Source organism: Pteronotus mesoamericanus, unplaced genomic scaffold (genome assembly GCF_021234165.1).
Source record: "Pteronotus mesoamericanus isolate MK-2021 breed Mesoamerican mustached bat unplaced genomic scaffold, CSHL_Meso_final contig_22, whole genome shotgun sequence".
NCBI lineage: Eukaryota > Metazoa > Chordata > Mammalia > Chiroptera > Mormoopidae > Pteronotus > Pteronotus mesoamericanus.
In genome coordinates this window covers 5,713,021-5,737,543 of record NW_026555090.1, presented here as the reverse complement: position 1 = coordinate 5,737,543, position 24,523 = coordinate 5,713,021, and the positions used below count along the sequence as shown (strand labels likewise).

Here is a 24,523-nt window from a genome sequence, read left to right as displayed (position 1 = left end):
AGGGCTATCCGCTCTGAAATACTCCGATGCTTACCATCTGCACGCCCTCCCCTGCCACTGCGTGTGCTCCCGTGTACTGCGATTCTCTCCCGATGCCCCACCAAACTGCAAGATCCTGTGCTGTGGGGGAAAAGTATCTTTCAGTGGCTCAGAAAGGTAGATGATAGTGCTTGCAGTCAGGATTCCTACTCACGAAGCCTGGCGGCTGACTACCCCATGGCGAGTCACCCAAGACAAAGAACACACTCCCGCTGAAAAGTGCAGTCTTTTTAGAACAGACCCCTGAAAGCGGCATTCTATCACTTTTGCCACACTGGATGTGTTACGAGCGAGTCACTCAGCCCAGCCCACACTCCAGGGGAGGAGGCTTCAGCTCCACCCCTCGGAGTCGTATCAGAGAATCCGTGGCAATGGCATTCCCAGCCGCGATGTTGATTTCATAATTTGCCAGTCCCTAAGACATTATACATGACTCCGCACTGGTCAGATCAAGGTAGGTGTGCGCTTTGAAGAAAGAACCACTGAGACAGGGGCTTCGGTCTGCGTCCAGTGAACACCAGGGCGGGGGCGGGAGTTGGCTCACTCTCTCTCCGAATTATGGTGGCATGTGTCAGGGAAAACCATTGTGTGACAGGGTGTGAATGGCTCCCACCATTTCAGCTTACAGCTTATTCTAAACAGCATTCAGAGATGTCAGCTCCCTCCACGTTTGTCTAAGAGACTCCCACACAGCACAAGCCCACACCAAAGGCCACCAGGGACCTGCCAACGGACGCTAAGGAAGGAGGGACGTTGTACAGGGCAAGAATGAGCTGAAACCAGACTAACCGCTGGAATGGCTCCCAGCAGACCGGCTGGTTCCGAAGCCTCTAAAGCTTTCACTGCCTGTGGTATTAAGCTTCATTGCCAACTTTAGTGCTGGGTAGTAAAGGGAGGCGGCAGGTGGATTGGGAAGTCGTGAAAGTTCTCCTAGGATGGCGCCACGGAGAAGCTCTTCTCTGCTGTGGACACATGTTGGCAGCAAGGTGTTCCAGGCAGCGGAAGGAGGAGGACTCATTTCGAGGAGTGTCCCGAAGCCAGCGGCTTCAGCCTCGCTCGAGAACCTGTGAGCAATGTGGATCCCCAGGCCCCACACGGAGCCTCCTGGCCCTGGGTCTCGGGAGCCGGGGCCCAGGCCTGGGAGTGAGTGAGCTCTGCAGGGGTGTGTGACACCCGCAGAGGCCTGGGCGGCACTGTCCCCAGGAACAGTGCTGCCAATAGGATTAGCATAATAAGCGACTCCCCAGCTCAGTCACTTCAGTAACAGACAGTTTCTAAGGGCCAGGAGTCCTGGAGCGGCGTATCTGGGTGGTTCTTGCTCAGGGTCTCTCTCAAGATTAGAGCCGGTTGTCAGCTGGGGCTGCAGTTGCCTGAAGGCTGAGCGAGGCCTAAAGATCTGCTTTAAACTCGCTGACCCTGTGTGGCAGTTGGCGGCAGATTTCTGTCCCTTCCACATGGACCTCACGAGAGGGCTACTCACAAAGCCTGGCGGTTGACTCCCCGTGGCGAGTCGTCCAAGACAAAGAACACACTCTTGTTGAAAAGCGCCGTCTTTTTAGAACAGACCCCTGAAAGCAGCATTCTATCATTTTTTGCCACATTGAATTTGTTCCAAGTGAGTCACTCGACCCAGCCCAGGCTCCAGGGGAGGAGGCTTCAGCTCCACCCCTCGAAGGAAGCCGCGTCGGAGGATCCCTGGACGTCTCTTCCGAGCCACGGCAGCCACGCTGGAGACGTCCACAAACCTTTAATAGCACATAGTATCGAAAACATCCCATTTTAATTAAGATTTTTTAGTTATAAAATAAATAAGTCACGAGAATACAAGGTATAGCTTAGTGAATATAGTTAATAATATTGTAACTTTAAAAATTGTGGCGAGTAGCTCTTAAAAGCGCTCATCACAAGAAAAACAATGTGTAACTATGTATGGTGATGGATATTGGCTAGACTTATTGTGGTGATCATTTTGCAATTAAAAAAAAAAAACAAAAAGCCTCCCTAGCACGTCACCCTAAGAATCAGTTGTTCATTTCTAGAGAGGCAACTACTCTAATGTGTGGAGTGTTTGTTGTCTGTTTGTTTGGGTTTCCCCACCCCCGGCCCCAGCAAACTGACTAGTGCCATTAATCTCCAATTTTCATGCGTAGCACTGGGTGATGGAACAGCTTTTGCTTGGTAGGGATGGCCTACCTTGCATGCTATTAATTTGTTTAATTAAGGTTTCTCCATCCCAATTCGGCCCGGCCTGGATTAGAAAAGAGGTGGCCAGTCCCGAGTCCTCCAAGCCGGGTGGACTCTCAGTTTACAGTGGTCATTGGAGCTGCTTCCCAGCTGCGCTCTGCAGAGGGGCTGCCTTCTCTACCGCCTGCCGCCCTGGAGAGCCTGCAGGTCTGGCTGTGGAGAGACCTGGGAAAGCCGACTGTCTGGTCCGGGGAGAGAAGACGATTGAAAGCTTGACTCCTCACCATGACAGGAGAACCTACAAGTTTTCCTCAGTCCATATTCATGCAGCACAGGACACAGTACATAGAGAATGGTACAGTTTTCTAACCGAAATCACTTAATTGATATTCTTATTTTGCAGATGAAAAAAACTCAGTTGCAAGGAAGTCAAGTGCTTGGTGTAAGTGTACTAATTAATGACAAAGTCAGGACTAAATTCCAGGCTCCTCTATAGAAAGCGCTTCTCTACAGCAGTCAGCGTGATTGCCATTTGCATCAAGTTCGGGCACACTTCGGCGCAATGTTTACGTCCAATGACCGTCAAGGATCCCAGGAAAGGGTGGTAACAGCTTTCGTCATGCATATGGAAAAAGATTTCGCAGAGCGGTTGTTAATCTAGGGTTCAGTCAAATGTAACCTTCTCACACCACCAGTGGGAGCATTTGAAACAATTTTTCCAAAGGGCAATGTTGCAGTATCTATCAAAAGCCTTAAAAAACGTATATGCCATTTTACTCAACCATTTTTCTTCTGAGAAGTCATGCAAGGATATGCTTATTGATTTTAGAGGGAGGGGAAGGGAGGTAGAAAAAGAGGGAGAGAAACATGTAAGAGAGACATCCATCGGTTGCCTCTAGTATGAACCCCGACCAGAACCTGAACCTGCAGCCTGCATACGTGCCCTGACCAGAACCCAACCCACGACCTTTTGGTCCGTGGGACGACACTTCAACCAATGGGCTGCCCGGCCAGGGCAACAACGAGATTCTTAATGTGACACCAAATCACCTTAATAATAAAGTCATGTTTGGGTAAGAGGAACTACAAATGCCATGTCAATAAAAATAATTATTTGCAAGATGGTGATTATTCAAATTACTTCATGTATTAAAAGTAAAATTGATTTTCCATTATTAGGGTTCCCAAGTTTTCCATTTACATTAAATATACAAAATATATGATTAACATGTAGCTGTCTGATGTCAAAATACCTGGAAAAACATTTTAATATTGGATAAGCTGGAGATTCTTTGACCATATTACACAACTATATATATTAAAATACCCATATGCCTAGCTCACTGTGCATCTTATTTTAAATTAAAATAATTGGGTAATTGGACACATTTTCCCATTCAAATGAAATTTTTCTCTTTGTTGTTTCAGAATCATGGAAACTTTATCACATTTCTACTAGTACAGTACTGTTGAGAATAAAATCATACAACCATTGTAGAAATCAATTTAGCAATATGTATGAAATATTCATAGCCTTTGACCTTATGATTCTATTTCTGGGAATACATTCTGAACAACCTGATATCCATCGAGGTACTATTTACAATAGCCCCAAAGTAAAAAGTACTTAAAGGCCAAATAAGTAAGTTTTGATACACTCTTAAAATAAGATTTAGAAGTCAATACAGTATCTATAAAGGGCCTGACAATGGAGCTAGAAAATGTTTATACTACAGTCCTAAATGATACAATTATTAGAACTTGTACATATGCCCTGAGCCTAAATAGGTTAACAGGGTTTTGAAAATATGTGATGCACAGAATGCCTGGGTGCACGTGCATCAAACTGGTTATAAGTGAGGTCCTCACTGTACTTGCTGCATTTTCCGTAACGGCTCAACACATACACAGCTAACAACTCCAACACGTGCATTCCTAAAATCATCACATTGCATAACACACACAAAAATTACAGGGCTTATGGGGAAAATAGAGTTAGGATACAACACTCAAAAACTTCATCAGTAGCACATTTTTTTAAAAAAAAGGTAGAAATCTAATAACAATAGTGGCACAGTTTCACACACCTTAAATGATTATGAAATTCATAAATACTATAATAAATACAACACTTAACCTTGAAAAAGCCCTCAAGTTTTCTTGAGGAAGTGGGCATCGGGAGGCTTGCAGCTTGGGAGGTGGTGGAAGGAGGGTGTGGCAAAATGCGACCTAAAACTGACACCAGACCTGTGTGTGTGTGTGTGTGTGACTTGTAACTCGTGGGGAGCCGAGGAAGCTGGTGGGGAGCTGGGAGCTGGGAGCTGGAAGCGCACGTGTGTATGTGTGTGTGTCTGTTCTTGCGTGGCTGGGTTCAGCTGGGTACAGTTTTCTTTCGTCTAGTGCTTCTTGTGCAGGAAAACACACATAAACAAATGCAAAATTCCCATTATGTTCAAATTATTTCCTGATAGACTAATCCCCTGGAACAGCTTCACTTTTCTAAAGCAAGCCTTATAGCAGAACTGACGGCACTGTCTTCCTAACATATAAACTTTGATGAGCTAATAAAATCGTATTTCTAAAGTTGCCTAGATGCTGTATACTGTCTCAAAACAGCTAGTCATATGAATAAAGAATAAAGAAATATAAATCTGCTTGGCAACCAGTAGGCAAAGGAAGCAATGGGCTGACTATGTACTTTAGTCTTTACATATGTTATATCAGTGTGGTGAAGACATACCTCAAAAGCATTATTTGACGACCAGAATAGCTATGGAACTGGTTTAATAAACTTTGGTCTATCAGATAAGTACTGGGATACACGGCCTGGAGGTCATTTCTAATGCTAACAATGAGGCTTTATAACAGTGTGCTTTTTCTTATTTATCAGGTACTTTATTTTGGATAAGAATAAACAAGATCATTTCCCAGTGGGCTGAGATTTAGTACAAACTTCATTAATTTCAAATAGGAATTGATTATAATAAAAATAAATCCTGTCATACCATTCTGAGCCTAAATATTTCCAATTTACAAAAATGGGTTTAAAGTGCATATTGTATTTTGTGGTGGACACGTCCAAGAAAAGTGCAAATATGTGGAACAGCTCAATTCTGTCATTTTTATATGAACACATGCTGTTAAATCATCCAAATTAACTTTTCTCTGATTATGGAAGATGCCTATTTCTTTTAACTATTGCCTTAGCATCTCTATGCCAATAGGATAAAACCCAGAGACTCAAACTTTTTTATTTTTAAATGTCACCTGAGAACAATATCACATTTTCTTCTATTTTAAAATTACCTTGACTTAAACAAACACCAAAAAGGCCTTTCCTGGGAAACAGTTTGTCTAAATGAACACTTCCTTCTTTCTGATGGATGTTATAAAAGGGGAAACGACTCATTTGGCAAAGTATAGTACATCATTACTCAAATCTGAGTTCAATAGTTCAGATTTTTAGAGGCCGTGGGGAGGAAGAAAAAGAACTTTCTGTTTTCAAGGAAACTGATTTTGCCCAAGCTTTCAAAACTGAGCTAGTATATTCTACAAAATTCTGATCATAGGCATTCATAAATCAATATACTAAAATTGCTTACATATCTAATTATTATCTGATTTTTAAGAACTTCCCATTTTGAAGGACAATGATTTCACCCAAACTTTTAAAACTGTGCTGGAATATTATAATAATAGATATACATAAGTCACATGTTCAAGCCAATATACGAATAGTTCACCTATTAGTATATTCGCTTTTTTATAAATGAAGGGGAAACATGCTTGCAGGAAGACATCTGAAATATAATCTATTCATTGGTAACAGTTTGCTAAACAATCAAGGGGTTGTCCATGGAATGAGACATACAACGTCCAATGGGTTTCTAAGCATTTCATAACACTCACCTTTTACATTAGCATAGCACTGCTCATACATTAGATCATTTAATTATTTTGGTGCTTCCTCTTCCTGAGAAATCAATACTCTATTTTACGAAACCATATTTGAAATACTGTCATATCTTTCAAAATGCCTTATTTTTCAACTAGCATTGTTGTATAGAGTAGCCCCCGGCAGTCACTTTGATGATGTGTTAGTCTGTACAGTTCATAAGATTCTGTCATTTGTTAATCTTGTAGAGGCAGATGACCTGAATTCCTGTAAAGACAGCAAAGCTATTCAGTCTCTGCAAACATGGGAAGCGTTTCTTATCAAAAAAAGATCAAATGAACAAAATCATGGTAGAAACCGAAAAGGCAGTAAATTTAGGGTCTGAGGCAATTTACTGGAAACCCACAGCCATAGAAAGGACCTGACCAGAGAGACAGACGTGGAGGAGCAGGTAGGAACATTTCCACCTCTGGGGACGTCAGGACTCATGAAAGTCTCCAGAGGTACCCACGGGAAATACGAGGTTGACCTTGAATGAGATCTGAAACTGCCTCCAAAGCCCCCTCCGCCTCTGCGGCACGTGGGTCTCTCGGCCCCGTACTGGTGCCCTCTGACCCGTTTCTTTGTTCGGTGTTGATTCGCATTCTCTTTCCTCCAGTTTTCTACGTTCTCTTCTGCTGTGATGATGGCAAGTTCTGGTCATGCAATGAGACTTTTCAAAGTTCTGTCACCCATCTACCAAGGGTAACATGGCAGCAGCTTTATTTGAATCAGGGTATTAGCTGAGCCAAGTGAATATGCAGTTATTTGTACAAACGGAAGCCCGCCAGCCTTTTCCTTCCTCAAGCCTCCAGATGTCACACAGTCTGTCTGCTCGCCTTACTCATCCTGCCCAGACAAACCCCCTAACCTGCCACAAGGCCCACCCCCTGCCGCAGAGCTCAGCAGAACTGGGGAGCACAGCCATGGCGGTGTGGGTTCACTGTGTGCAATATTCCAATACTAAATCTAGAAGGATGTTATGGAAATAATTCCTGAACATCAGACACAGCAAGTCCCCTTATTTAAGCAACTTTCAGCTTGACATGTCCAAGTCCTTTCTCTATGAGCTTCTATGAATTGGAGAGAAATCGTCACCATCAACTAAATGAGAAACACTACAAATTTTTTTCCCATGAGCAATACATTTGTGAGTCAGACAGTAAAGAAATAAATCGGTTTGATATTCTCAGGTCTTTCTCTCTTTCTTTCTAGTGTTTTCTCGTCATCACCAAAATTTCCAGAGAGGGGAAAGGAAGATATCAGGAACGTAAGAAAGAATCTTTGATATTTGACATTCATAGAGGAAAAATAAGACTATATCACTGATGAAAAAATACTCAATGGTTGAAACTTCTTTTTTAATTTTAATGTTCGTGAGAGAAAACACAAAGCATTTAAATTTCTTCATTCTCTCATGGGCCTTTCAAGTGAGATTCCGAAAGACCGAGATTCTTGAAGCACGTTTATGTTTCTTTCCACACTTACAATGGGGTTTTGCCTGGTGAGGTGCACCTTGCAAAAAAGCCCCTACACTTTTCCCCAAATTTTCAACAGCATTAATTATCGTGTCCAGTAATTAATGCTGAAAACTTAGCATCCATCCAAAGAGCATACTCTGCAATTAAAAAAAAAAAAAAAAAGGCTGGCCAGAAGCTTCTGGTTAAAAAGCTGTTTGTCACCATGCAGCCGTGGCTGGTGTGGCTCAGTGGATTGAGCACTGGCCTGCGAACCAAAGGGTCACTGGTTCGATTCCTAGTGTAGGGCACATGCCTGGGTGGCAGGCCAGGTCCCCAGGATGGGGCGCGTGAGATGCAACCACATGTTGCTGTTTCTCTCCAACTCTTTCTCCCTTCCTTCCCCTCTCAAAAAAAAAAAAAAAAGTCACCATGCATATGCAGCCTTATCTGTGCAGAAAACAGGACATACAAATGCAGCAGCTAGGACAAAAGCACACTAAAGGCATTTAAAACCTCCTTCTATAGAGGGAAGTTCTACTCACATGGATGACTAGCCACGATGGTCACAAGACAGGTATGAGGAACTCACTGGTCAACTCAAGTCTAGCAGAGAAGAGGGAGGCAGCAGAGATCCAACATTCACTATATTCCCTATCTCTTGTGAAGTGTTTCCATTTGCTCATCAGCCATCGCTGGCTGGCCTCTGTCACACCAGAATAGCCCACCTGGGCCCAGGGTCACCAATAGCTTCCTAATGAAGACACCTCTGTTCACCCCTCTGTAGCAATTGATGCCGCTGGCCCTGAAGCCATCTCCTCCCTACCACCGCCGACATTTTGTTACGAAAATTTGAAATGTGGAAAAGAATTGGAGAGACTTGTGCAACAAGCACCATACACCCACTGGCTAAATTCTAAATATATGTTTATATTTTCTATATTTTTATCATTTATCCATCCATCCATCAATTCATTTTATCATTTTTAATGCATTTCAAAGTAAATTACAGACATCAGTACAATTCCCTCTAAACACTTCTGCCTTTATGGCATAACCTATAGAAACCGTCTCCGTTTCAGGCAAGAATATAACCATGTTTCCCTGGTCCTGCTCGCCTTCTGCCCTCTCCTTGTGTTCTGCCACACACCTGCACATCCTGGCTAAGGTCGCGGCTGGCACAACCTCAACAATCGTGCCTTATCAAGGTTCCCACCCCGACCTTGTTGGTGAGTTTCAGCTGATCCTGATGCACTTCCCACTTCCCGTCTCTAAAGTAAAGCTGTTTGTTCTTCTCTCTGACACCTGTTACTTCCTTCTCTGTGCCCTGTCACAGCCACAGATACTAGTAAGTACACCTGAGCTGGAAACACTTTCCAATGTCTCCCGCTTTCCTCATCGCTGGCATTCCACCTCAAATTTTAGAACTCCTGTTACCAAAATGCCTGGCAAACCTCTCCTCCCCCACACCCCATGCCTACGCACTGCTCTAGTTCAAGTCTCCATCATCTCTCCTTCAGGTTCCTCAACAGCCACCCACCCTGCTCAGTGTCACCTCTACCCTTCCAGTGTCACCTAGCATTGGGTTTCCACAGAGGAACCAGAGAAGATCGGGAGTCAGTCCTTAACTGAAAGTCTCCGTGCGCCCTCCCTAGTCCCTGCCTCTTGACAGAGCTGCGCTGCCCAGTGTGGGTGCCACAGGCCTCGGGGGGCTCTGAGACGCTTGAAACAGAGCTGGTCAGAACTGAGACATGCTACACGTACAAAATGCCTCCTAGATTTGTAACGCTTTGTATGAAAATGCAAAATGCCTCATCGATAATGTTTTATTTTTTATTACACGTTGAAATTATAGTATTTCACTCATACTGGCTCACATAAAAATTATTAAAACGCATTTCATCACTTCATTCTCACTTGTTTAAAGGCAAGTACTAGAAAATTTTCAATGATGTGTGGCTCCCATTGCATTTCTATTGGACAATGCTGTTCTAGAATAAAGTCCACACTTCCTAAACATGCTATTTAATAAGCCTCAATGAGCCGTCCAGTGCAGCTCAGTCGGTTGGGTGTCGTCCCATTGAAACAAGGAGCTGACAGTTCAATTCTCATTTGGGGCATGTGCCTGGCTTGCGGGTTTGGTCCCTTATCGGGGGTCGTAGACGAGGCCACCAATCGATGTTTCTCTCCCTCTCCTTCTTCCTTCCTTTCCCTCTCTCTAAAAATAAATAAATAAAATCTTTAAAAAAAAAACCCCTCAATGATCTTTCCTTGTGCTTTGATCCCAACTTGATGCTTCAGTCCTCACTTACTAAGGCAGACTATTGAACTAAGCCACATGGCGGGACTGCTTCTCAGGACGGGGATCAGATAATGAGGAATTACCTCATTGTGTCCTTTATTACTCCCACCAAATGCTTCACAGAATGCCCCAGCATCCAAAAGACAAAAGGAAACATGGAAAAGAAGGGGGAAATCTATAAAGTAAACATGTACCCAAGTACAAAGTTGAGTATCAAAATATCAATGAATTATAAAGCTTTTTAAAAAAAAAAGACCAAAGACTGCTTTGATTTGTGTTTACGTAGTGTCTTTTCCAAAGTAAAATGCTTGTCGTGGAGCACATAATCACCTTTACAGGAAATGCCACTGTCGCAAACAACTCTGCAGGTGTCAGAAAGTTCCCACAGGTCGCTCCCACACAGCCCCGAGATGAACTGTCCCGTCTCACACACCTGCAACGAGTTCTGTCATTTCCAAGTCGTATCTCCAAGTGGGAGGCTGATCGCCTGCCTCATGCATTCACAACGCCTGCCACGAATGCTGGTGGTGGATACTCACCCGAGAGTAACAAGATGAGAAGGGAAAACGGCCTGTAGCCAACTCTAGAAGTCTGCACGCGGTGAGCCGCAGGCCAGTGTTGGGAAACAGTTTTACAGGATCACAGCAATGCCCATCCACTTACGTGTTGTCTAAGGCTGTTTTCCTGCTATAAAAGCAGAGCTGAATAATTGTGATGGGGACCATATGGCCCACGAAGTCTAAAATATTTACTATCTGGCCCTTTCCAGAAAAAAAAAATGCTGACCTCTGCCCTAAAGGTCATTTTAAATTTTTTTCATTAAACAAATAGTGAATCTATTATGTGACAGGTACAGCTCCAGGCCCTGGGGGTACACGGTTGAAAGAGACTGAGCTTTAGAATCCGCAGCACAGAATGTTCACACTGAGCTTCTCGAGGGACCCTGAGGCGTGTTCATTTTAGTCTTTTCAAACAGGCCCTCTGTGCATGCTAGCTGGTGTTTTTCAAACATTTCTACTATTGGGAGCCACTCTAACGAATACATTTTATACCCAACCCTTTCTGCACACACACACATAGCAGAACCATGTTTGTCAAGATAATATTTGTTCTGCTAGAGGATTCACTCTCCTGTTTTATACAACTACAGGCTCTTCCATTATTTAAAAAACTGATTTCATTATACAGCAATGTGTTGTGACTCACAGAATGAAAAACTCTTGGTCCCCAAGCGTTTTGTTGTCTAGCGCTGGTCTTCGCCACAAGCCGCAGGTTATAAACTAGCAGCTACTCACCCCTAGGTAAGGATGATTTGCTTCACCCATGCCGAGTTGTGTTTTGTTTTGTTTTGTTTTAGATATTTCTTAATACATTTTTAATTACTGTGCCAGGGTTATTTCAAAGAAATCAGAGGGACGGCAATAATGAGTCTGCTTCCTTACTTGGTAACCACCAGCTGCAGCTGAGAAGTACTCAATCCAATGTTTACTTCCAACTTGCCATCCTTTGCCACAGGAAAAATGCACCTGAAAATCCCAAGAATTTTTATCACGTGCATTAACTCCCCATGACTTCCCTCCCATATAAATATAAAACAGATCCAATTTGTTTTCTTTCCATCATTAAACCCTAGCAGGGCATTCTAGCAGACCCTCTGGCTTTGGGGAAAGCCGTTTTAACAGATACTGTTGTAATCCCAAGTCCTCCTACACCAAGAAGAAAGAGTAAGTTCTCATTAGAAAGAAAAACAAGTGGCCTTTATTTCTTTACACAAACACACACACACACACACACACACACACACCCACCCACCCACCCACCCACAACATCTGATGAAAGAAACTACAAAAATAATTAGAGTCCACCAGGAAATTTAAAAAAAAAAAGATGCCTGTCTTTGTTTACTTAAAAGCTTTGTTTGTGAAATGAAATCAGTTCATTGCTGCAGCATTTTCCCTCAGCCAGAAGTTTTCTGAACACTGAGTGTGAGCAAATATGGCTTCGGGTAAGAAAGGTGGTAAGGCGAACAGTTTGCTCTGGAAATGGAACTTTAGTTGCAGCTAAATCCAGCTCCTTTTTAAAATACCTGAACTTAATGAGAATCTGCAAAGATTTATGACCATAGCAAACACATCATTTTTGACTTTGTCATTCAAACCAGCCTGGCAACTTTGATATTTTCTATTGAAAAGAGAGGGCTAATCCAAGTAAGAACTCTGAAAAAGGAAAAAGGAATTTTATTCCCATAATTTGATTGATTACTTCCTACCCTGAACACTCAAGAGAGAAAAAGCAAACTTTTTCCTGTCTGTACTCGGATTTCTCCCACTAATCTTTACAAGCAGGCAACAACCATAAAACACAAATTACTCGCAAGGATCCACAGGCCAATCATGCTAGTGGGGTTCTAAAATGTGCAGGCATCAACGTACTGGGGAAAACATTTAGGAAAAAACCAGAAATGTAAAGATGAATTGAGCACCAACTTAATTCAGTTCAATGCTTTAATTCACCAGTTCTGGGAGGAGAAAAAATAATGCTAATCACTTGTTCCATTCTCTGGAATATTTTTTATTCATTGGTGCAAATCCTCCAAAATTAAATTCATGTAACTCAGAGCATGCAATTGGTTTCCCAATTGTATTCTCCAGATACTGTATTGTCAGCTACACTGTAGCCTCACAGTTAAAAGTCAAGTGTATTTCTAGGCTTAACCTAGGCATATGCAGAAGATAACCTTGTTCACATGCAGAAGATAAGCTCTTACGTACATTTTAATTCCAACATCCATTAGAACTTATGATTGCATCTGACTAGAACCAAAGGAAGTCCAAATCAAGAGCTGTGTCTGATGTGTCAAGGACCTGACCGCTATAGTAAAGGGCCTGGCACTAATAACGACCAGCAGGCAAGAAATCAATTAGATGAAAGCCATTAATAACAATAATAATGAAGACAGACAGAATAGGGTTTGAAGGTGACAATGGGCCATGCCCTCAATGGGAGTATTAATATATCTAAAGAATAAAAAAAAGTGTCAATCAAAAAATGCAAACATAAAAGAGTGAGAAAGATGGACTCTGGCAATGACTTAGCCACATTCAGGGGGATTGTGGGGGATTTCTACAGTGAACAGTGAGCACAGGTTGTTGATGAAAGCAGCAAAGGGGTACAGCCACCAACTCATCCTACCCCAATTCCAAGAGCAGCAAGCAACTGTCTGATTATAGTTCTGATAACATTTTGGCTTTCCTATGCAGCTATTTAGGAGGAAGCAGCTTGCTCATTTGGACCAATTGCTAGCTGAATTTTTTCCATGATTATTGTTATATTTTAATGGATGAGGAAAAAAAATCATTGAAGGGACCAAGATTTCTGATATGCTCGGCAGGATGAGTTCTGTGATTAGTTTACTTTAAAAAATTACACAAAAAACAAGTGGCTTTAATTATTCTATATAGGCCAATCAGCTCACAAAACATATTTATTAACTACTTAAAAAATTTTACTTTTCAGCCATATGTTGATATGTTGCCTTGTTTTTAACTGAAGGTTCAAGACCCAGAATCAACATACTCAAGTCACTCTATCACATGGGACGGCCCTTCAGTTTCTACCATCGCTGAGCCACGGATGGCTTGTTGTTTCAGCAGGAACCCACATGGGCAGTTTTGGTGAGGCATAATAGATATCACAGTGGTGAAGTATTTGCATGCTGCAGGTGGGTGGACCTGGGTCCAGCACCACTTCTATTTATTTGGCTGTGTGACCTTAGGCAAGTTACCTCCTCTTTTTGAGCTTACCTAATAATATCAATCATATTAATAAAATATCCATACTCTGTACAGGAAACCATGCAACATCATCCAACACACAGGGAGGGATCAACAAATGTAGCTATTATTACACATCTACAATAACGGATCATCCAGAGAGAAAATCAATAAGGAAACACAGGCTTAAACTATACCTTAGACCTGATGGATCTAACAGACGCACACAGAACATTACAGCCAACTGCAATAGAATGCACATTCCTCTCAAGAACACACAGAACATTCTCCAGGGCAGGTCATATGCTGGGCCATGAAACCAGTGTCAACATATTTAAGGAGACTGAAATCATATCAAGTGTCTTCTTGATACTTGAAACTAGAAATCAGTAATAAGAAGAAAACTGGAAAATTCTCACATATAGAGATTGTGAGGATAACATATAGAGATTGTGAGAATTTTCCTGAACAAGTCAAAAGAAGAAATCAAAAGGGAAATCAAAAAATATCTGGAGACAACTGAATAGGGAAATACGACATACCAAAACTTGTGGTATGCCACAAAAGCAGCTGGCAGAGGGAAGTTTATAGCAATAAATGCCTATGTTAGGAGAAAAAAAGGATCTCAAACCATCTAGCTTTACCCTTTAAGAAACCAGAAAAATAAGAAAAAAAAACAGTAAGAATGAATAAAATAGAGACAAAAATGATAGATTTCTATCAAATATATGTTGCAGGTCTCAAATATTTTGCTATTTAAAAAAAATGGTTCGAGATACACTTAGTTGGTGTATACCAACTAAGATAGAAAAATACTAAACAACAAGTTGGGAATGGTATTAAACCACAGAAATTAACTTTATCTACATTAGCATAAGTAGCCTGTCCTTTGCATGAAATCGGTTCATAAAACAGATGCAGTAAAGATGAGTGACTCAACGATTAATAGGAAATACTGTTAAATTCTTTGAGTCTTAAGATGTAGTTTGTGTGCTGTTCTGTTTTGCTTAAGTAAAAATGTAATGTGGATAAAACTATTTTTACAGTTGTTAAAAATATCAAAGGAAATGCTTCAAGTCAGATTTTCATTACTCCATTAAATCAGACTCTCAGCTGCACAACTGTGTGTTTAAAAACAGAAGCAGAAACCGCCAGCATGCCACCTAGACAGGAACTTTGAGCCTGATAACACTGGCATCCCAGGCTTAGCAGTTCCAGCAGGAAGAACCACCCAGGATGTCCAGGTCCCTGTCCTCCAGACCCTGGGGTTAGGGTTTCTGTCTTCCTCCCTTGTGCTTTAACCCCGTGCTTGCTCCAGATCGGTTTTGCTCCTGTGACTGTTCTCATAAGCCACCGTGGCTCAGCCAAAGGTGAAAGCACAAGGCTAAGCAGAGACAACATGTAAGCCAGCCCAGGAAATCGGGATTGCGTTGTCTTAGCCACAAGGAACGTCCACAGCCAAGAACCCATCTCTTCACCCCATAACCAACCAGCTCCTTGGCCCTGGACAACAGCTCCTCCTATGTTTGCAGCAAAAGAGCCAGATGCCCACGCCTGGTTCTCCTCTGACCCCTACTTCAGCTCTTTGTGTTCCCAGAAACCTGTCACTTATATCGGTTTTTGCTGTCCAGCACAAGTGGGATTCAGGCAGGGTTGGGCAATTTTTTACACCTTCTTTACTTTACATTTGCCAGAGGAAGGAAGAAAAACAAAACGATCTCTGTGCCTGTGTCAGGGACAAGAGAGTAGGAGGGGAGCCGTGAGCCAATTTTATTATGAAATCGGCCGAGGGAAAGCTCAGCATGTCTGGAGGCAACAGGTGCTGGCAGCGGAGGCGAAGCTGGCAGGCCCGTGCTGGGGCCTTCGGAGGAGAGGGAAAAGGATGGCAGAGTAAAAGGGAGCTGGTGCGGCAGAGCATTTCAGTCTGAGCCCGTATCCCTTGGTGAAGGCGGGCATCTCCTGCCATCTTTGTGGACGTAGCTGTATTTCCTTTTGTTTTATAATAAATTTAGGTATTCAACTTGTAAGAAAAGAGCAGAGAGAATTCTCATATACCACTGTGCCCTAACTCTCATAAGGTTATTGTCTTACATAACCCTAGTGCAACGAGCAAGGCCAAGAAATTAACCTCGGTAGGATACTATTAACTAGGCTGCACACATTATTCGCATTTCTCCAGTTTTTCCATGAACGGCCTTTTTCTGTTCCAGGATCCAGGCGAGGGTACACTTTACTTACTCTCCAGTGATTAGTCTCGTTTGTCTCCTGCCATCTGTGACAGTTTATCAGTCGTACTTTGTTTTTCATGATCTTGACGTTCTTCAAAAATACCGGTCCGGAGTTTTGTAGATGCCCCTCCATTTGGGTTGGGCTCTTTTCTCTCGGTTAGAGCGGGGTTATGGACTTGGGGTAGAATCCCCCACAGGGGAGGTGCCCTCTTCACTGCATTGCGCCTGGGTGGGGGGAGGGCACCTCGACAGGGTAACAAGGCGGTGTTAACCTCACCCCGCGGTCAGGGCCGTGCCTGCCAGCTTTCTCCACTGGAACATCCCTCCTGTTCCCCCTCCTCCCATGTTACTTTTGCCCCAACCACCGCATCTCCCTTCCCGGGCTATGGACCGCAGATCCAGGAAGGGGCCTCCTTTGCGAACTTGGAAAGCGCCTTCCTAAAAAACTGCCCCGCGTGAACAGGGTTTTCAACAGTGTAGCTCAGGTAGTTAAGGGTTAAACAGACTTCTGTGTGCTGCCTGTTAAGAATCATGGGACCCTCCTCCAGAGCCTGTACAAGACGGGGAAGGAGTAAGGCTGCTTGTTGAAATAAAATCATCTGGAAGTATTTTCATTTGAAGCTGGCTTCAGAAACAGAGGCAAAACACACTAACAAAAACTAATCTGGGGCATATGGCATTCCTTTCAGTCATGTGCATTTCTAATATAAATCTCCTAATCATTTATATCTTGCTTTTCAGATTTATTGTGAAGGCAAGTTTCTTTTATTCCTCTCCAAAGAATAAACTCCCTACCTCAAGAAAGTGAGCTCAGGCAGAGAGTCAAAGTGCAGCTCAGCCACACTGAGCAGATCTTACTTGCTGTAAGTGCTACCTAACACAACCCCTCCCCCCCCCTTTTTTTTTGGAGACTAAACATGTATTCTGATAATGATGAGGTTTTCAAAGTTGATTTAGCCATTCCCGTTCCTTGCTGACTCTCCCTTCCACAAGGTGGCGCTACAGGTCATACTCAAAGTTGGCTGCTAGCAAGAGCCAGTGAGTAGGTTTTTGAAAATCTTTTCAGGAACATCACAAGCCTAATGTCAAGTACTAAACTTCATTCTTAATAAACACTTCCCCTTTTCTTTTTACATTTACTGTCATCTGACAACTTCTGAAATAAGCCAAAGTTGAATTTCTGAAATACGTTCCTCAAATGTTCATAGCATAAATGTAAATGTTGGAGGCACGACGGTCATGACGGCGCGTGAGTGATGCAAGAAGCCAGAGGTGCCGTCATGGGAGGCAAAAAACGGGGAAGACGCTTCCATTCACCAAACTTCGCACTCCCTCGATTTCTAAGTTCTGATTTCACATAAGTTTATTTATTAACTATATCAGTATTCCCTGCAGAGATTTTTAAACTGTATCAAATTTAAAGTGCTGGCGAGCATTTTAAAGGCATTCTTATAAATACAAAGCCCAGGGAGTTAAAAACTCTACTTAGGTGTTAATTTCCTCTCATTATCTATTAAAGACATATTTAATAAGAAACCTCGATTTCACAACTGTATCTCATCACTTAATTTCTGAAAGCTCGGAGTCCATGTAACATCATTGGGAAACAAACTGAGAAATGACAGTTTTTAGCAGCCAAGTGACTATTGGTGGAGGAAGATGTCTCCCTGAGGAAAGGTGCTGAGTATATAAAATTCCCAACTCAGGCCAGCAATTTGACTGACGGTAATTGCAATTTGTAATTGTTCAAATGCGTCCCTTAGAGATGTCAGGCCTTTGTTGTTTACATCACATACTTTGTTGGCTCTGTGACTCTCGTCCCCTCATGTTGTGCGCATCTGGTCTCTGTAAGGTTGGCCCCTGTTGTCATTAACCGCACAGGCTGACCTCATGCTCATGACACAAAATTCGGATTTGGCACATATTCTTTCTTAACCAACTAGCAGACTTATTTATATGAGACAAATATTTTGGCTAGAGTGTTTTCTTTTTTTAAGGGGAAGGCAGGAGATTACGATATTGTTGAGGATTTTCACTCATAGATGGCTACGCATTTGACATAAAGTATATCAGCACATGACACATCTCATTGGTATGAAGGAACATGCATTCACATGAAGTATTCCAAGGCCAGGCTATATGTGGTTTTTGTTGTTGTTTTGTTACTAATTGACCTTTTAGAGAGAGAGAGAGAAAGAGAGAAAAACATTGATTTTGCTGTTCCACCCATTCATGCACTTATCGGTGGCTTCTGGTGTGCACCCTGTGGGGACGGAGATGGAACCCGCGGCCCTGGAGTCTCAGGATGATGCTCTAACCAGCTGAGCTACCAGCCAGGGTGTTGTTACTGTTTTCAATGCCTGCACTCAGTAGTCCCGAAGCCTGCTCTATACTCTTGGTGTCAGATGTTGTTCAGAAGTCCCCTAACCACTTAATAACTTTCCTGTTATCAATTCCATCATTTTCACCTCCTACTAGGTGCCTGGTCTTACACGCAAGGGTGTGCAGGTATGCAACCCACCGACGCACAGGAGTTAGGCAATTTGACTTGTTTGCGGGGCAGTCTCCTGTGAGGATGATCCCAGAGCTCAGACATTCAGCAAACAAAATGACAGTGCCACAGCTTCCGCACGGCCTGTCTGCAGCCCCTCAGGGGACGGAGTGGCCCATCACCGAGAGCTCCCAGGAACTCTGTGTATGAGAGAAATTATACCCTCTCCCCCTGCAGACATGTGCTCCAACTCGGTGTCCAAAGCACCTTCTTCTTGCTTTTCTCCTCCGCTTCTTCCCATCCCCATGAACTTAACTAGGCCCCAAGGACAGAGAGACCTCTTTGGACTTCAGTCCATATAACCTAGCATGGGTAGCCAGACTCTGCAGCTCCCTTGGCTCAAATTTCATTTCCAACCCTTCACGCAGAAGGGCCTCGTGGCTCAGGAGGGTGGGAAACTGCACATGGGGGCGCTTTGCAGCTGCTCCCAGCTGCTACGAAATGCCGGGTCCTCCTGATAGGAACCAAAAGTTCCTCTGTTCAGCCCGCCTCTCTGGTGGACTTGAAAAACAAGGCAATGATCACTAGAGGCCAGAAAACTTCAAATTGTGATGAAGTCTGGGGAGAACTAACTCCTAAATACCAAGGTAAGTAATCTTTGATCTTCCTGAATGCTATGGAGTAAAACAATTAAAGTGATACTGATCTTGGCTGAAATTGTTCAGTCTTGCTGAAGAAAACAACTCAAAACGTGAGGAATAAATGTGCTAGTATAAAAGATCAGGTAATAAATACTCACTATCTTGTCCCAAAATACAGGGTTAAAGTGTTACAGAAACCAAACATTTATATGTATACACATACATAAATGTGTATATATGTATATATGTATACATACACATGCCCATATGTATATACACATATATAAATGCACACATATCTTTCAATACTTCATAAACAGGTATGTTTTGTCTTACAAGAACAAAAAAGCTCACCTTCTCTCTGGTGCAGATATATACAGGGAGAGAGGGAGGCCTTATTAAATTCTAAGCTCACCTGCTCTTAAACTACACAGTAGAGGCATTTGGCCTTGATTTCCCAGAAAAGACCTGAATGTTTAGAAGCTAATGGAACTGTTTTGCTGATGAACCCACCACGCACACAATGGAAGTGGAGACTGTTCACTGCAAACGACTGCTTTCCCATGACACGCAAGCCGCAGACATTTGTTGGGCTGATATCATGTCTGCTAAATTAAGTAATGCGGAATGTTTTTTAAACCCCATCAGGGGAGAGTTTCACATCCAGAAAACTACACTGGCGCGTCCTAAATTATCATTAACCAATTTCCTGGCATATTAAAATTTGCCTTTGTTTCATTTATTTTAATGTTAGGATATTTTAAATTAATTAGAAATTTTCCTTTGTGAAGTTTTTAAATAAATTAATTTTCTTTGCCTTTACTACAAATTTGTCCAAACAAAGAAACAGTTGATTACACGATTCTTGGGATGCAGTTTATGAAGTACTTTATGTTTTTCCCAGCATGATAAGTTTATTGAAACATCCTGGCAACACATGTCTAAATCTCAAACTCGTTCTCCAAGGGATTCCCTGAAACTTCCTAACAGCAGCAGACTTGTCCCTGTGTCAGGACAGTAGGGGGCACTGCCACAACAAACTATTGCCGCAGACTATGAGATTTCACTGGGCAAAAGAGAACCAAGGCTAGATATTTACTTATGATTTTCCCATGTCAATGAGCATCTAAAACATATTAGCCCTGGGCAGCTAAGTTAGAGCGTCATCCCGACACGTCAAGGTTGAGAGTTCGATCCCTCGTCAGGACACAATGAATGCATCAATAAGGGGAACAACAAATCAATGTTTCTCTCCTTCTGTCTCCCTTCATATCTCTCTCTCTCTCTCTCTCAAATTCAATAAGTTGAAAAAATTATTCATATGAAGGATATTATACACATTTTTCTCTTACATAATTCACACCAGGGTGCAAATACTGGGGTTTTCTTTCTGTGTGTGTCTGTGAATGCGCATGTGTGGCCACAAATGTGCAATATAAACCCCATATTACAAATTTTGGGCTAACTCAAGAAAGTCTAGCTGACTCCCTCATTCTAAAACAGAAGTTAAATAAAAGCAGCTAAAACGCACTTAATAGTGAAGTGGCGTTCTGTGTGGGAGTTTTTTTTCAAGGCTAAGGTCTTCAATCTTTCTCACAAACATCAAACCCCAACTTCAGGGCCAAACGAAAGAGAACTGAGGCAAAATTTCATTAAATAATCACATAATCCAGGTTCCATAGCTTGGATTTTTTTTTTTTAATAAGAGTTTTCTATGTAATTGAGTTAAACTTAAATTTATGCATCCAATAAAAAACCACTGCAAATGGTAAAACAAAGACATTGCTCCAACACTTAGAAAATTAAATTCACCAAACCATGAAGTCTACTGTGCAGTTATTTTTGTAACCACCATAAATTGCTTTATAGAACTCCTCTGCTGGAGTAAACAATCCAAGGAAAGATTTACTTTACAGCACGCATCCAGTTTCCAAATGAGAGAATGCTCTAAATGTTTGTGACTTTTTTCTTCTCCTTCTCTCTCCCTTTTTTTTTTTTTGTTTGTTTTTCTGTACTTGTGTTTCTAGTTACCTTGAAGCCTTCCTTCTCTTATACAAACCCAGAAAGGTCCACAGAAAATAAGATCCAGGTCTCCAGATATACGGTGCCCTCACACACTCATTTCTGGAATAAGAAGAAACAATCCTACTTTGTGGAAATAAAGTCTAAATGGTAAAATTTAAATAAAGGGTTTTAGTACTAAATATTTCACCACAAATAATAGCACCTCAGAGCCAAACATTGTCTTAGATATTCCAGGCAGTCGGCTTGAAATGTGTTCACTTATGCACTGTACGAGGCCGAATTCAATGCAAACTGCTATAGATAAGAGTTTTAGGGGTCTTTAATCACTTCTTTCTTGTGTCCTTGATGGAAAAAACAGAGCTGCCTTTGTGCGAAAAAGAAGGACCTGTTGTTTTCAGATTCAACAGGTCATTTTTATAAGAACTTCCCAGAGGATACAACATAAATGACAGAAACACAAGGGGATTTTTTAAGAGGCTGATGATTTTAAATGATATATATTCTATATTAAGGAAAGGTTGTTTGTTTTTCTTTCCAACAAATGGAAAGTTACTGTTTTAAAGTGGTTTAATGTTTGAATTTGACTTTTAGGACCAAATGTTTTCTCATGAGTTGGGTTACTGTAAATTCAGCTCCTGAAATCTATCTGAGGGTGCGTTTGACCCCTCATGTAAATAAACTTGTCAAATCATATCCATTTCTGTTTGGGGGCTGCATGGTTGATTTAGTGGGCTTTTGAAATATATTTAAATTGTATTGTAACTTTTGTAATATTGTTTCAGTTAAAATGACAAGGACACTGCACATTTAAAGAACAAGATAAAACTATAAAATGGAAAATTCTGGCCACGTGATTTTTCCTTCTTCTCAGAGGAAAAAAAAAAATAGCCAGTATTTTATGGTGAACAAAATCCAGGTGATACTGGGATTTATTAAAGTTTAGCTGATTCTATTATTAAAAGTGGGCTGAATTTGAGAAGACTGGCCAATTTATGATTAAACTCTAAATCAGACTTGTTTCCTAAACTGTAACCAGGGTCCCTATATTTCTCCCTTTCTTTCTTTCTTTTTTTCTTTTTTTTTTTTTTTTTTTTCAGTTGGCTACCTCGCTTTTAAAGAAATTGTTTGAAGAGCTTTGGAAAGTTTCTGCCAGTCCAGAGACAAAAGGTACTCTTCCCTATAATTATAGATAGCACTTTATAAAACTCATTCCTCGCCCCTAACAAAAGTCTTTGCCAAGCAAGGAAGCCTTCTTTAAAACACAGTGACCGGTTGCTGGCACTTGCTCCAACATATATTTCCCAACTACCTAGACTCTGGTGCCTGACACTTTTACTAAGTTTCTATATTACTTACCACCTAGGATAATTATCTGGCAAAGGGTCAAGGTAAATAAATACCTGATGGCAAAGGCTGCACTAACCACAGGGAATTGCCCAGAAGGTAAAGAAGGCGGCCTGGGAAGAGGAGACCCCCAGCCTGACCGGGAAAGAGGATAAATCCAGTAATAATTGATGAACAGGTTCTGATTTAGGAGAGTTTTTTTTTGTTTTTGTTTTTGTTTTTCCCTTTAGCTAACAACAAGGAGCCCCTCACAGAGCAGAAGAAACAGATCAGATTGATATTTGGAGGAAAGGGAATCCTGAGGACTAAAGAAAAAAGCATGAAGGCCCAAACTGCCCACCCGCCCACCTGGGAAGTGGACGGCATCCACTGTCCTCAAAAGAAAAAGGCAGGGAGGAAAACGAGACCCCTCAAGCTAAGGACAACCTCTGCTGCCCTTTCGCCTTCTGCATGAAACGGGGAGGAGGTGAACTGGCGGTCAACATGGGCTCTCTCAAGCCTTTCTCCCCCCAACCGCAAACAGCCCCGCGCTCTGCCCGCCCCTCCAGTGCCCCGCGCCCGCTCACCGGTACCAGTCGAGGCCCTTGTGGTAGCTGCGGTCGAAGAAGTGGGGCTCCGCGCCCACGGCGCGCACGTCGGGGTGCACGCGCAGGAACTCGAGCAGCGCCCGCGTGCCGCCCTTCTTCACGCCGATGATGATGGCCTGCGGCAGCTGCTTGCTGCCTTCATCCAGCAGCAGCGCCAGGGTCCCCGGAGGGGCCTCGGCCACGCTGCTCCCGGCCCCGGAGCCACCGGGACCCCCGGTCAGGCTGGGGGTGTCCTCTTCCCAGGCCGCCTCCTCGCCGCCGTCGCGCCCCGCGGGCCGCCGGTGCCTCCGCCACTGCAGCAGTTGCAAGAAGCGCTTTCTCTGCGCCGCCGCGGGCCACACCGCGAGCTCCCTCGGGCCTCCGGCCAGGACGCCTCGACCTGGGGCCCCCGCCTCCTCCCCCGACAGCCCCACGACGGGGCCGGACAGGGTCTGGCAGCGTTCGGCCAGGCAGTAGAAGACGTAAAGGGACGTGAGCAGGGAGCAAAGCATCAACAAGAACTTCCGAAAGATGCTGCGGGACAGCGGCTCGGCCGTGGCGAGGTGGGCACCGGCCGGGCCCGGAGGGGCCATCCTAGCCGGAGGCGACGTCGGGAAGCGTGAGGGCCATGCTAGGCCGGGACTCTTTCAGGTGCCATGGCATCCTCCAGGAGGGCCTGCGCACTGGATGGAGGCCACATCGCCCGTGCGTCCCTGCAGCCGTGCGAGCTGTCCCGGGAGGCGGCAGCTGGGGCTCCTCGAGGAGACGCAGCCCCGGGAACCGGGCGCGGGATCCCTGCCTCCGGTCTAGGGGGCGGGAAGGGGGATGTGGTGCTGTGCTTAAGAAACCATCGTCTTAGATTCGCCAAGCCCTGAGTCTTGTGGCAGGTTTCGGCGCCCCAGTTCTCTCAGAGTCGCAGAAATGGGGGTCTTGGCGGGGGTGGCAAAGGCGTGCGTCTCAGTCCCGGCCCCGAGCGGCCACTCGGCACCGATCTCCGCTCAGCGACCGTGCATCCCTCGCTCCGTCCCGGTTAGGGGACGCGTTGCTCCGGCGCTGCTGAGCTCGGTGCGCTCCAGACAGCGGCGAGCGACTGTGCCTCTCTACCCCGGCTTCCTTGTCCCCTGGTCCGCCTGGGCTCTCCCTCTCGGCACTGATGCGAGGTCCCCCGGAGTCCCGCTGCGGGAGTGGGAGCCAGAAGGCCCGCTCCCCCAGCCCGCCCCTCTCGGTGCGCGCCCGGCCGCTCCGAACTGCTCTCGCGCCCTACCTGGGAGCGGCGCGGTGGAGTCGGGCTGCTCGGGACCTGTCAGCGGCCGCGGCCACTCCCTCGCCGCCTCCTGGGCCGTCGCCGCCGCCACACGTGGGGCGCCCCGAGCAGCAAACTTGGCGGTGACGTCAACGGCCCGGGCCAGACCAGCCCCCGGACGAGTGGGGTGGGATGGAGAAAAGGTGGCGCGGACCCTGCAGCGGCGGCCCAATGACATCGGAGAGGGCGGGGGCGACTGAGGTGACGCCCCTTCCCCACTCCGCCTCCCCCCCCAC

General features: G+C 44.0%; 1 protein-coding gene across 1 annotated transcript in view; it reads right to left on the bottom strand.

Annotated features, from left to right (window-relative positions):
- Positions 1-23,577, bottom strand: part of HS3ST3A1 (heparan sulfate-glucosamine 3-sulfotransferase 3A1) — a 90,090-nt gene extending 66,513 nt beyond the window's left edge. The window contains exon 1 of the mRNA XM_054571217.1: positions 22,985-23,577. Coding sequence (XP_054427192.1) covers positions 22,985-23,577 — 593 coding nt within the window. The remainder of the gene's footprint in view (positions 1-22,984) is intronic.
- Between the last annotated feature and the right edge of the window lie 946 nt (positions 23,578-24,523).